Source organism: Mesoplodon mirus (assembly GCF_964341445.2).
Source record: "Mesoplodon mirus genome assembly, chromosome: 15".
Classification (NCBI taxonomy): domain Eukaryota; kingdom Metazoa; phylum Chordata; class Mammalia; order Artiodactyla; family Ziphiidae; genus Mesoplodon; species Mesoplodon mirus.
Window position 1 is genome coordinate 37,375,295 of NC_138991.1, and position 14,199 is coordinate 37,389,493.

Consider the following 14,199-nt stretch of genomic DNA (forward strand, 5'->3'; position numbering starts at 1 on the left):
GTGTTCCACTGTATAGATATACTACGATTTGTTCACTCATTCACTTGCCCGTGAATATTTTGGTTTCCATTTCTTGGCAGTTACAAAGAAAGCCACTATGATATTTGAGGGCAGGTTTTTATGTGGACATATATTTTCATTTCTCTTGGGTAAATACCTGAAAGGGAATAGTGAGATCATATGGTAGTTAGTTACATATTTACCTTTTTAAGACACTGACAAACTGGCTTTCAATGTGGTTGTTCCAGTTTATGCTCCCACCAGCAGTGTGTGAATTCTAGTTGTTCTACATCTATCTTTGTCATCATTTGGGCGGGGGTGTATGTGTGTGTCAGTCTTTGCTTTTTTATTTTCACAAACATAAAATTCCCTATTTTATGTTGTGTAATTCAGTGGGTTTTAGGATATTTATAAGACGTACAACTATCACCCTGTCTCATCACCTCAAGAAGAACACTGTACCTGTTAGCAGTTACTGTTTTCCAGTTCTTCTGATCCAGATCTACTCTTAATAGAAATCTGGCATCATTTATACATCGGTATTGTCTTATTCAGTAATAGTGTATTGGTGTATTTGTTTCATTGATAAGAATAAGAGCTTTTTCATTAAAGGGAGGGTTCTGGAGGGTTGAGGGGATAAAAGCTGTTAGATGATTATCATCCCTAATTACCTTCCTTATAGGGGAGAACGAAGGACACTCTTAAACTAACACCATACTCATTCTGATGACCCAGAGCTGTGAAATCCCTTCCCTGGGTCATTCTGCATTTAGGACCTTTGGAAATACTAGTCATACTTCAAGTATTGGAAAAATCTAAATCTAATTTTTTTTGTACATAGGTGCTCGAGTGACGGTAACAGATGCTGAAAGGTCAATGCTATCTCCAGGTGGAAGGTAAAGCATATCTCATTAGTAATAATGAACCTCTCTACACCTCAGCAAGTTTTAGTGTTTAGATTACTGAGGTATTAGAATATTAAAAAGCACTGTGTCACACATCTCGATGTTTAATAATGCAGTTGAATCCTTTGGAGGTCCTGTGAAAATGCACTTTTTGACTTAGTAGTTTTGAAAGGTAATAGTTCCTGGACAAAGCTGATGTGACTGGTCTGATGAGCACATTGTGAGTAGGAAGGCCTTATAGTAAGATGGGATTTGCTACTCGGTGTTGTTTTATTATACTTTTCCCTCCCATATGGTTGATTGGAATTAAAGTACTAAATTCACTTGACAGGTTATTTATGCAAGAAATAAATACGTAAATTTTAAAGTGAGTCAGTTTTGCATTGAGCTTGGTCAGGTGAATGAGTTTATACAGTGAGTTCAGGACATTTGAGCACTGTGTGAGTGGCCCTCACAATGCAGAGCTTCATCAGGGCTTCTTTTCCTTTCAGTTGTGGCCCCATCAAAGTGAAAACTGAACCTACAGAAGATTCTGGTATGTATTTGTGCTTTTAGACTCTATGAAATGTAAGAAGCCTTTTCCTTAATGTAGAAGGTTGTATTTTGACTCATTACTTATTGCTTTGGTGAGAAGTAGACAGAACAAATTTATTCCAAAGGTGACGTTGTTAATGTTACTCTATTATACTAAAACCCCAATACAGTACTTTGTTTGACAAAGTGGTAGCTAGAAATTCATTGCTAATTACATATTTATAGACAAAGTTTATTAATAGTTTTTTCCAATTACACAAGGAATAATAATAATAAATGTCATCTAGTCCTATAGTGCATTTTACAAAAATCAATATAATATCGTCTTGACTCTGCCTTTTCCCATTGCATTCCCATTTTTTTTTACTCCCCAGGGAAACTGTCTTTAACTCTAAGCTGTTTTTGGTATTTAATTCTTTATTTTCATTTTCATTATTTATTTATTTAAAAAATTTTTATTAGCGTATAGTTGATTTACAATGTTAGTTTTAGGAGTACAGCAAAGTGAATCAGTTATACATGCACATATATCCACTCTTTTTCAGAATTTTTTTTTTTTTGGCTGTGTTGGGTCTTAGTTGCGGCATGCAGGATCTTTTTTGTTGAGGTGTGCAGGCTCTTCATTGTGGCGTGCGGGCTTCTTTCTAGTTGTGGCATGCGGTTTTTTTTTTTTTTTTCTCCTCTCTCTCTCTCTAGTTGTGTGTGGGCTCTAGTTGCCGCACACGAGCTCGGTAGTTGTTGCACATGGCCTTAGTTTCCCAACCAGGGATGGAACCCGCATCCCCTGCATTGGAAGGCAGATTCTTTACCACTGGACCACCAGGGAAGTCCCTTTTTTTAGATTCTTTTCCCATATTTAGATTCTTTGCCATTACAAAGTATTGCTTAGTAATTCTTTATTTTTAAATATCATTCTCATACTATTTCATATAGTTTTCTTTTTATAAATTTATTTACTTAATTTATTCATCTTTGGCTGCATTGGGTCTTTGTTGCTGTGCGCGGGCTTTCTCTAGTTGCGGTGAGTGGGGGCTACTCTTCATTGTGGTGCACGGTATTCTCATTGTGGTGGCTTTTCTTGTTGTGGAGCACGGGCTCTAGGCACGTGGGCTTCGGTAGTTGTGGCGCGTGGACTCAGTAGTTGTGGCTCGCAGGCTCTAGAGTACAGGCTCAGTAGTTGTGGCGCACGGGCTTAGTTGGTCCGCGGCGTGTGGGATCTTCCTGGACCAGGGCTCAAACCCGTGTCCCCTGCACTGGCCGGCGGATTCTTAACCGCTGCGCCACCAGGGAAGTCCTGTGGCTTTTCTTTTCTTAATGATGTCCTTCAAAACCTAGAAGTTTTTAATTTTGATCCAGTTTTCCAAGTTTTTCTTCTGTCACTATTTTTTTTTTTTTTTTTTTTGGTTACGCGGGCCTTTCACTGCTGTGGCCTCTCCCGTTGCGGAGCACAGGCTCCAGAAGCGCAGGCTCAGCGGCTGTGGCTCACGGCCCCAGCCACTTCACGGCATGTGGGATCTTCCTGGACTGGGGCACGAACCCGTGTCCCCTGCATTGGCAGGTGGACTCTCAACCACTTTGCCACCTGGGGAGCCCTCTTCTCTCACTTTTGCCTTTGGTGTTATATCTAGAAAATCTTTGCCCTACCTAAAGTCATAATGATTTTTATATGTAAGCTTTCTTCCTGAATTTATAGTTTTAACTGTTATATTTCGGTCTAAGAGCCATTTTAAGTTAATTTTTGTGCATGTTGTGATATAAGGGTCTAAATATATCATTTATCATTAATATTTATCACATTTATCATGTGAATATCCTGTTGTCTGAGCATCCTTTGTTGAAAAGATACCCTTTCTCCATTGGATTGCCTTTTAGGCATGTTTGTCAAAAAATCAGTTGACCAAGTTTACTTCTGCATGTTCAGCTCTATTCCACTGAACTCTAATGCCTATTCTTAGGCCAGTACCATACTGTATTTCATGTGGGCTTTTTAACAAAAATTATTTATTTTGTATTTTATTTATTTTTGGCTGCATTGGGTCTTCATTGCGGCACACGGGCTTTCTGTAGTCGCGGTGAGCGGGAGCCCCTCTTCGTGGCGGTGCACGGTCTCCTCATTGCGGTGGCTTCTCTTGTTGCAGAACACGGAGCTCTAGGCACGCGGGCTTCACTAGTTGTGGCATGTAGGCTCTAGAGCGCAGGCTCAGTAGTTGTGGCGCACGGGCTTAGTCGCTTCGTGGCATGTGGGATCTTCCCAGACCAGGGCTCGAACCCGTGTCCCCTGCATTGGCAGGTGGATTCTTAACCACTGTGCCACCAGGGAAGCCCTTCATGTAGTTTTAAGGTTTGGTTTTATTTGTTGCCTATTAACGTGGAAAATGAGAATATAATTCCTTTACCACTTGTTTCCAATACTTCTTCCCTTTTTCCCACTTTTATCATAGAGGTAAATTGATTTTTCCTATTCAGGTTCTTTTAGAACTGAGCATTGTCTTGGACATTTTACTTAATATTTGCTTTCTTGCCATGTTCCATTTCTAGGGTAGAGTATTTTTGCTTATTTTTAAAACATACAGGTCTTCCTGACTTGATTACAATTTTATTGTAATAATTTATTGTTATTCTGGTTCTATGATAAGAGTCAGAATGAAAGCAACTTCATCTTTTAAAAATAATATATAATTTTTAAAGGTCATCATATTATTACTAGGGATATGTTTTTAAATTAGTCTTGGTGATTGGTAAGGAAAAAATGGATTTTTACAGTTTTTTCTTACTAAAGGCACATATAAACTATGATGTCTCCCGTTCGACCTCTTGCAGAGAGAGGATGGATGCCAATTGGTATTACGTTGTGTTACATCTGAATTCTCACTGTTGCAGGGCCTGTCACTGTGGGGCTTTTGCTGTACTCTAAGATTACTTCAAAAATTATCTTATGCAGTGAATTTCAGATTTAGAGTTCATCTAGGAACATGAGGATGATTTTATTAGAAAATCTCTTAATTCACTTACGTTATTGAACTAATTACAAATAATATATCATTTAGGTAGATGATGAAAGGCAGCAGAAATTCTTAACATGATTGGGTGGAATATTATGCATAATTGTAAACGCCACCCCCTCGTGTTTAATAGTGAACCACAAGAAGCACTCCTCGTAAGACGCTAGCACATTTTCATGTTTCTTACCAGTGTTCCAGATGTCCAAACCATTACAAATAAGAGTAAGTAATTAGAAAATGCAGGTACCATTCACTTTTACAGGTGATATGATTATGTATACAGAACACTAAAGAGAATCAACTAGAAAATTACTAAAAACAAAATATCCATAATCTATTCTACTTCAAGAAGTGTTTAAAAGTCTGCAGATAGGGCTTCCCTGGTGGTGCAGTGGTTGAGAATCTGCCTGCCGATGCAGGGGACACGGGTTTGTGCCCCGGTCCGGGAAGATCCCACATGCCACAGAGGGCTGGGCCTGTGAGCCATGACCGCTGGGCCTGCGTGTCCGGAGCCTGTGCTCCGCAATGGGAGAGGCCACAACAGTGAGAGGCCTGTGTACTGCAAAAAAAAAAAAAGTCTGCAAGTAATAACAACTTAGATTAAAAGCGATTGAAAAAACATTTAGTAATCCTTTGAAAGCTTTCTAAGCAATAAAGTTTGACTAGGGAAAAATTCTAAAAGTTTTGTATGGCAAAATCAGCCAAAATGTATCAAAGGACATGTAAGAAACAGGGAATGGCTATTTGCAAGACCAATGACAAAGGGTTGTTTTACTTGACTTACAAAGAGCTAATTCAAGAAATAAATGACCAAAGATTCAAGAGAAAATGCTCAGTTTAGTTAAAGAAATGTAGATAAAAATCCAAGAAAGATAAAGTTTTGCACTCAGCAGATTGGCAGACATTAAATTCTGCTTATACCCAGTCTCAGTAAGGGTGTAGAGAAACAGGCAGTTCTAAAAATCCTTGATGTGTGTAATAATTATTGCTGTCTTATGGAGGATACTTCGGTAATATCTCTCATTTGGAGATGCACATGTTCTTTGACCCGTTGCTGCTTTGCAGAAAGAGCAGTTAACCTGCAGCTCCATTGGTGAATTCTATGTTGTCTTTGAACACAGTGAGGCAGTAGATCTGTATCCACTGATGCACAAGTGTCTGTAAGACAGACTACTTGTTAGCTAGAGAAAAGCTAGATGTGATGAAAGAAATGAATAATATTGTAATGCCTTAAACTTTGTATTTAAAAATGTTACATTTTGAAATTATTGCAAGCTAATAAAAAACCTGCATGTACAATATAAGGACCTTTTTCCTGTACCATTTGACAGTAAGATGCCAATGTGATACCGTATCTTTTTTTTTTGGTGGGGAGGGAAAAGCAAGAACACCAGGTGTGTTTAGTGTGCAGCCAGAACACCAGGGATCTTTCCCAGAGCAGTGTCTCCCCTATCTCTCTTTTAGCTACTTCAGCGTGTGATTCTTAGAAGCAAGGATATTGTCCCACATTACTACAATATAATCATCAAAATAAGGGAGATAAATTACTCCTAATTCTCAAACCCTTTTCAAGTTTTGGGTTTGTTGGTTTGTTTGTTTTCCCAGTAATGGCTTCTTCAGCTTTCTCGGGCTTTTCTGGTCTTCTGTGACCATGACACGTTTGAAGGAAGTATCTGGTATTTCCTCATGATTAGATTCATGTAATGCAGTTTTTGCAAAAATAGCACGGAAACGATGCTGGTTTTTTTTTTCTCCTTTCATATCAGGTGGAAGTTGTTTTCTATTTATCCCTTCACTGAAGGTACTATTTATGTGACCAGAGTTAGTTTTTCTAGGCTTCTCCACTGTAATTTCTTTATATTAATTGTATTTCCTTTGTAATTATTATATTCATGGGAGTTTCTCTGAGACTATGGAAATATATACCACTCATCAAACTTCCACTTAAAATTTAATTCATGTATATTAGAGTACACTCTTTCTATTTTATAGTATATTTCTGTTTTATTCAGTGCATTACAATTCATTATTATCATTATTTATTTTGATTTGCAAATAGCCCTTGCTTTGGCCGTTGGGAACCACTTCAAGATGTGCCCCGTGTCCTTCCTTGTTTGTAAATATGCCCATCGTTTTTAGAGAACTTTTAATTTTTTGCTAAGCAAGGTTGTTAGGGTTCATCTTATTCTTTCCCTAATCCAGCACTAGAGTCAGCCCTGGTTCCTCACTGTGGAGAGTGTTATTTATTAAGAAACCATAAGCTAGGTGCTAGATGTTCTTATTGCAGTTGGGATGTCATTGCTTCTAAGTTGACAAAGCTAGGGTATCTGTTTATTTGTATTTATATACACATAATTATATACATATGTACATCCATTTACATCTATGTTTTTTCATGCCCATATCTTCAGTTCCACTCTTGACACCCCAAGCTTTTTTACCTCCCTTTTCTAGAGAGTATTTGTCACAGTTAGAATCATAGCAACCAGATATTCTCAGTATGTTTATGTACTTCGTTTAAGCCATGTCTTATTGCCAGCCTCCTTGCCTTGCTGACACTTTGACACTCTTTGTTGGACTGTCACCACTCCACTCATGCTTGTCCCCCATTTGTCTCAGTCTCCCAGACCTGTTACTCAGTTTCCTCTCCCCCCTCATATAAATAGTCTCATTCTGCTACCCTGCTTTGGACCATCAGACCTCCCCGACGCAGCTGCCTATCTTGGTCAGCATAATCTAACGGCATTTGGAATGAATTGTTGGGGTAAGGAGAAAGAGAACTCTGTGTGTATGAGTATATGTGAGTGAATGAATGAGACTTTTTATGTATGTTATTTTTAGGGAGGTCTGCAAGACAGGCAGTGTTGAATTCTCCTTTTGGGGAATAAGTATTTAAATCTATTACTCTGTTTGTTTTACAGAAGTTTTTTTCTTCCCCCCTTTTTTCCATGTCACAGGAAATTTCAATTTTCGGTTTAGTTTTTAGTTTATTGTGCTGAAATCACCATTTCGCATATCTTCTCCCCTTTATTTATATATTCCTCTCCTGAATAGTTTGCATCCAAAAATAAACAGGCTGAATGGAGAAAAATCATATTTTTGGAATTCTTTATCCATCTTAAGTATAGATATAATAGTACACATCACTATCATAGAGGTTTATTTTTTTCTGCCTTACACTTTGTCTTTATATTCCTTTGTATGTGTGTCTTAACTTTTCTTGCAGTTTCTTTTAAAATTTCCATTTTATTTTATTTTTTATATTTCTTGGGCATAACAGTTGTGGTCTGTTTAGGAGAAAACAGCCATACCAGTTATTTGAATCATACCAGTTATTATTATGGAAAAAATTTACAGATTAATTAGTTGTAATAAAAAAGGACTATATACTAAGGTATCATGTAAGTAATGACTCAAGGAATTGGCTGCCACCCCTAAAACTTCGCTTCTGATTTCTAAGGTGGGATACTATTTGGATGGTACTGGTGTATGTGGGGGACATGTTGAAACTGGTTCTGGTTGTGTTGGAAAACTTGTAAGGTGGATCCAGGTGTTGCTATGGGAAGGGTGTGCTTTCACTAGATTAAAGGAATATACCAAGGAGTGAGTGACCCTGGTGGGAACAGGATGCAGCAAGCCAAAAGAAAGATGCAAGTCCCTTTTCTCTCTTCTAGCCTTATAGCCTCCCTACTCTATTCCCTTGTGGCAGAGATTCTCAGGGAACCAACTGGTTTGCAGTCCATGCTTCAGAAGCGTCTAAGAGGGCAGGTCTGGACCTGAGACAGCAGCTTAATGACTCACACAGGCTACCCCTTTGGCTACATGGCATCCACACACACCTCCGCATATTTAAACCTTCATGTAACAACTAAACAACGGTCCCATCTGACGGGATGCAACTTTCCCTTCCTACAGAGGGAATCATTTTCGCCCTTGTTCTAATAGTCATTGTACCCGTCTCTGGGAGACTAATTTACTGCCCAGTCATGGACTATGTTAATTACTCCTCAAATATACCCCCAACCTATATATTCTCTTATCTAAAGGCTAACCGGCAAAGGAAACCTCCAACAAAATTTTTGTACAATAATAATGGGAAGGAGAAGAGAGAACAGTTAATATAACCAAATATATAATATTGACAGAAACACACATACTCATAACAAGGAAGAAAACATGCAGTGTCCCCATTTCTGCAGCTTGTCACAAAAATTCATACCTTTCTTAATTCATTACCCATTATATTATGTTTTCTTTGCCTTCAGCCAGGACCCTATCCGGTAAGGTTCTTTACCTGGTTGAGGTGGCCCAAACCTTCATTCCACAATGGATTTGCCTTTTTTGTTTGCTTTGATTTTCTATTAACTTCTGCTAATGAGCATGGAAGTACTAGACACCCAACAGAATCCCAGGGTTTCCAGACAAGTTCCCTACCACCATCTTCTGGCAGCAAACCAACCTTCCATTGGTGATTGCTGTCCATAGAGTAACCCCCTTCTTTGCTTGTGGCTTCAGGGATAAATGTCCTTTAGTGTATCAAACTAACTCTTTTTGAAGTATTTATTCAGTTGAAAATACTCTGTACAAACCTTCTAAAGTCACATAGCACCAGCTCAATATTAAGTCCATGATGGGACTGGTATGATTATAGCTGATATCTTAGTCTGAACTGTGTACATACACCCATCCACTGTTGATTTCTTAAACTTGTCTGAGAGTATCATCTACTCCTGACATGGCAGATGAGAAAGAGAGAGAGTAGGAACTGCAACCATTTGGTGAAATCAGCATTTCATTTCTGAAAGCCCCTCCTGTGTAACCCTTTGAGGCTCCCCAGCCAAGAGCTCTTTGTTTTTGAATATATGGGGAATATATCTTTATTAAGAATTCATTAAAGAATTAGTTAAGAATCTTCTTTCTTAAAACTTTTAATTGAAGTATAATGTATGCAAAGTGTAAGTGTATATATGCTCAATAAATAAAAAGTACACACACCTGTAACCTAACACTCATTGATACAGAACATTAATAACACCCCAAGAAGGTCTTCTTCCCCCTCTCATTACTCCCCTCCCAAAATCAACTACTTGCTTGAGTGGGTTTTTTTTAACCTAAGGCTTGTGCATTTTAATTTTTCTTCAGCTTTCTTGAGGGATAATTGACATTACTTGAGTTTTAACAACATAAATTTCTTTTCTCTAATTTTGACCTTCCTCTACATGGAATTGTAAAATATGCACTCATTTATATCTGGCCACAAAGGTGTACGTCAAATTATTTATCCTCATCGTGGGCAAAGTGTTATGCTGAAAGGTATGATTTGTTACCCTTGTTAAAAAAGGGATATATTAAGAGGGGGAAAAAATTAATGTGTCTCACTATTAAAATGGTTATGCCATATTTACTCTGGAATAGTGAGTTATTAAAATTTATGTTTGCAGGTGATGTTCAGTGATTTATAAAAACATTTTAAATATTGAGTGAAAATAGAGTGTGACTAATTTTCTTTAATTGCCAAGATCAGAACTTGTTGGAGAACAAATTTAGCATTCAGTAATCCCAGAGTATTAGTGGCGTGGTTAAAACTACCACACTGGCAGTTGGTAGTTCTGTCGGTACGACCCCTGGTACTACTAGCAATAGTCTAGGTTGGGTTGTAGGTTATCTTTGTCCCCCGGACGCCTAGCAAACTTCGGTCTGTTGAAAGCCTTTAAAATATGTATGCGTCATTCTGCATTATTAGGAGGGCAGAAGGGATTTCCCTATGCTGTCTGAGTGCCCTGAAGTGTAATTATATAATTTAATTAAAAAACTAATTTGTTTTTACAGGCATTTCTCTGGAAATGGCAGCTGTGACAGTAAAGGAAGAATCAGAAGATCCTGATTACTATCAATATAACATTCAAGGTAATACTGTTTAATACAATTTTTCTTTCCAGAAGTTATTGGTGGTTTAAATTAAAATTCTTTAATTGCCCGGATTCCTTAGATACTGTTTTATTGATTGGTCCTTTGGTCCTTGACTAGCATGTATACTTGTAATTGATCACTGGAATAAAATAGCTTTCAAAAATGGGGCACTAAAGTAAACTCAGTTTACAGGGGAAATGTTAAATAATCATTAATATTCTTAAAAGGACAAGCAAAAGTTGTGGCACAATTTAGAATTCGATTTGACTTTTCAGTTATTTGCAAAAGGCATAAGAGCTCTTCTAAACGTTTAATATCACTGTGCAATAAAAATAACTTTGCCTTATCACTATGTTAAAACTGTAAAAGATAAGACATTAAGTTTAGGTATTTATTATCTTGTTCTGTAGCTGCTTGATTATCAAGAGGGAATTAAAGGTCATAATTTCACAATGCAGTTTGCTTTTATGCTTTGATGGGTTTTAGTTTAGAAGAACATCTATAGTTCATGGTAAGTTTAATTTTTATAGATGCATAAAGTACATTAAACGTTTAAAGTATAAGATCTGATTGGTTTTATGTATATACCCATAAAACTATCTTCACTGCAGTCAAGATAAAGAAATGTCCATAACCCTCAAGTTCCCTTAAGTCTCTTTGTAATGCACAGCCCTCCCCAGCCAACCACCAATCTGTTTTCTATCATTTTAGATTAGTTTGCAGTTTTAAGAAATTTATGTAAATGGAATCATCATAAAGTATGTACTGTTTTCTTGGGGTGGGGAGCTATGACTTCTTAAATTCCACATAATTGTTTTGAAATTTCATCCATAGTGTGGCATATATCGATGGCTAATTCCATTTTATTGCTGTTATTCCATCGTTCGGCTGTACCACAATTTGTTTATCCCTCTGTCTATTGATGGACATTTTGGTTGTTTCCAGTTTGGGGCTATTAAAAGTAAAGGTGCTGGGCCTCCCTGGTGGCGCAGTGGTTGAGAGTCCGCCTGCCGATGCAGGGGATACGGGTTCGTGCCCCGGTCTGGGAAGATCCCACATGCCGCGGAGTGGCTGGGCCCGTGAGCCGTGGCCGCTGAGCCTGCGCGTCCGGAGCCTGTGCTCCACAACGGGAGAGGCCACAACAGTGAGAGGCCCGCATACCGCAAAAAGAAAAAAAAAAAAAAAAAAAAAGTAAAGGTGCTGAAACATTGGTTTGGAAATACGCCTTCATTTCTCTTGAGTAGATCCCTAGAACTGGAATAGCTGAGATATATGGTAGGTATTTAAGCTGTTTTCCACTGTGCTTTTACTATTGTACATTTCCATAAGTGGGGACAGTAGTTCTAGTGGCTCCACATCCTTATCAGCACTTGTATGGTCCGCATTATTTAGCCACTTCAGTGGATGTCTTGTGATACCTCTTTTTGGTTTTAATTTGCCTTTGCTTAATAGGTTTAGTTCATTTAAAAAGATAAGGCTTTATCAGTTCTGGAGTATTATAAGAAAGTTATGAGTAAATTTGTTCTGTTTGTAATCATGTGAATATCTGTATACAGGTATTTGGATTTCATAATTTTTATCTGTCAGATTTGAATATTTTATTGCTTGTGATGTTAGTAATCACATGGCTAAAAGGTTGGGATAATTCTGAGGATTTTTAATTAAAAAGTTAAAAATTTGGAAAATATTTAGCCTTTATAGCAGTTGTTGGTACCTTACTAACATATATTTAATTAATACTGTTTAGTAACATCTTTTTAGCACATTATATTTAATTTTTAAAATAAAATGTCTGCCTTTATCTTTGGTATTGCCTTTTTTAGCTTTGCTGTTACTAGGCAGGATTATAGAAGCTTTTTTTTCCCCCTTTGAAATAGGGAGTGTGAGTGATTTAAGCAATAAGAGTGGAAATCAGATGTTTATAGAGGAAAAGATTGCTGAAATGATAATATTTTAAGTGCAGCTGAAGAAGGTGGGAGCCAGACTATTAGTTTTTCATCTAGGCTGAGAGATACAGTCCATGCAGTTTGGGTACTTCTCTTAATAAGCTTTGGCAATTCTTTGTATATTCTGAATGAAAGTCCTTTGTGATGTGATTTGCAAATAGGTTAATTTGATGGTGTCCAACTTAGTGCTTTTTTTTTTTTTTTTCCCTTATATGAGTTGTGCTTAAGTATCATAGCTAAGAAATCTTGGTCTGACCCAGTGTCACAAAGATTTTTCTTCTGTGTCGTATAAAAGTTTTCATAGTTTTACATTTAGGTCTGTGATTGGTTTAGGCCTAATTTTTGTATAGTGTGCAGAATACCAGGTTCAAACTTAAGGCATACAGATATCCAGTTTTTCCAGTACCTTTTGTTGAAATGACTGTTCTTTTTTTTGTTTTATTTTGTTTAATTTATTTTTGGCCGCGTTGGCAGGCTTTCTCTAGTTGTGGCGAGTGGGGGCTACTCTTCGTTGCGGTCTGCGGGCTTCTCATTGGGGTGGCTTCTCTTTGTTGCAGAGCACGGGCTCTAGGCACGCGGGCTTCAGTAGTTGTGGTGCACAGGCTTCAGTAGTTGTGGCTCGCGGGCTCTAGGGCACAGGCCCAGTAGTTGTGGCGCACAGGCTCAGTAGTTGTGGTGCACAGGCTTAGTTGCTCTGTGGCATGTGGGATCTTCTCAGACCAGGGCTCGAACCCGTGTCCCCTGCATTGGCAGGCGGATTCTTAACCACTGAGCCACCAGGGAAGACCAACAACTGTTCTTTTTCTATTGTATTACCTTTACATCTCTGTCAGTTTTCTCGAGAATATTCTGTTACATTGATCTGTTTCTATCTTTTTCCAAAATTACATTGTCTTGAGGACTATAGTTTATATAATAAGTTTAAAAATTTTTTAAATCAGCTTATTGATTTGTTCAAAAAGCCCTGTGGGGACTTTTTTTTTTTTTTTGCGGTACGTGGGCCTCTCACTATTGTGGCCTCTGCCGTTGCGGAGCACAGGCTCCGGACGCGCAGGCTCAGCGGCCATGGCTCATGGGCCTAGCCGCTCCGTGGCATGTGGGATCTTCCCGGACCGGGGCATGAACCCGTGTCCCCTGCATCGGCAGGCGGACTCTCAACCACTGCTCCACCAGGGAAGCCCGACTCCTTTTTTTTTAAGAGTGTTTTTTTTTTTTTTTAATTATTTTATTTTTGGCTGAGTTGGGTCTTTGTTGCTGCACGCGGGCTTCTCTAGTTGCGGCGAGCAGGGCTACTCTTTGTTGCAGTGCATGGGCTTCTCACTGCGGTGGCTTCTCTTGTTGCGGAGCATGGGCTCTAGGCACGCAGGCTTCAGTAGTTGTGGCACATGGGCTTAGTTGCTCCACGACATGTGGGATCTTCCCGGACCCGGGCTCAAACCCGTGTCCCTTGCCAGTGCAAGGCAGGCGGATTCTTAACCACTGCGCCACCAGGGAAGCCCAAGAGTTTAAAAAAAATTTTTTTTAAGTCTTTATTGAATTTGTTACAATATTGCTTCAGTTTTATGTTTTGTTTTTTTGGCCGGAGGCACGTGAGATCTTCTTACCTCCCCAACCAGGGATCAAACTCGCACCCCCTGCATTGGAAGGCGAAGTCTTAACCACTGGACCACCAGGGAAGCCCTTCCCCCTTCCCCCACCATGGGGATTTTGATGGAGATTGTGCTGAATCTATAGACTAATTTAGGTTGAATATCTTAATACTGAATCTTCTGATTCATGAGCATGATATATGTACCTTATCTATTTAGCTCTTTCTTGATTCCTTTCATCAGTGCTTTGTTTTCAACATACAGGTCTTGTACATATTTTGTAAGATTTATATCTAAGTATTTAATGTGTTTC

The 14,199-nt window shown here is 38.5% G+C and overlaps 1 protein-coding gene across 7 annotated transcripts in view; it reads left to right on the forward strand.

Annotated features, from left to right (window-relative positions):
* Positions 1–14,199, forward strand: part of GTF2I (general transcription factor IIi) — a gene marked incomplete at its 3' end in the record, with an annotated part of 98,599 nt that overhangs the window by 31,495 nt on the left and 52,905 nt on the right. For all 7 annotated transcript variants that reach the window (XM_082645464.1, XM_082645467.1, XM_082645465.1 and 4 more), the window contains exons 7-9: positions 842–896; positions 1,397–1,440; positions 10,271–10,348. In XM_082645464.1, coding sequence (XP_082501590.1) covers positions 842–896; positions 1,397–1,440; positions 10,271–10,348 — 177 coding nt within the window. The remainder of the gene's footprint in view (positions 1–841; positions 897–1,396; positions 1,441–10,270; positions 10,349–14,199) is intronic.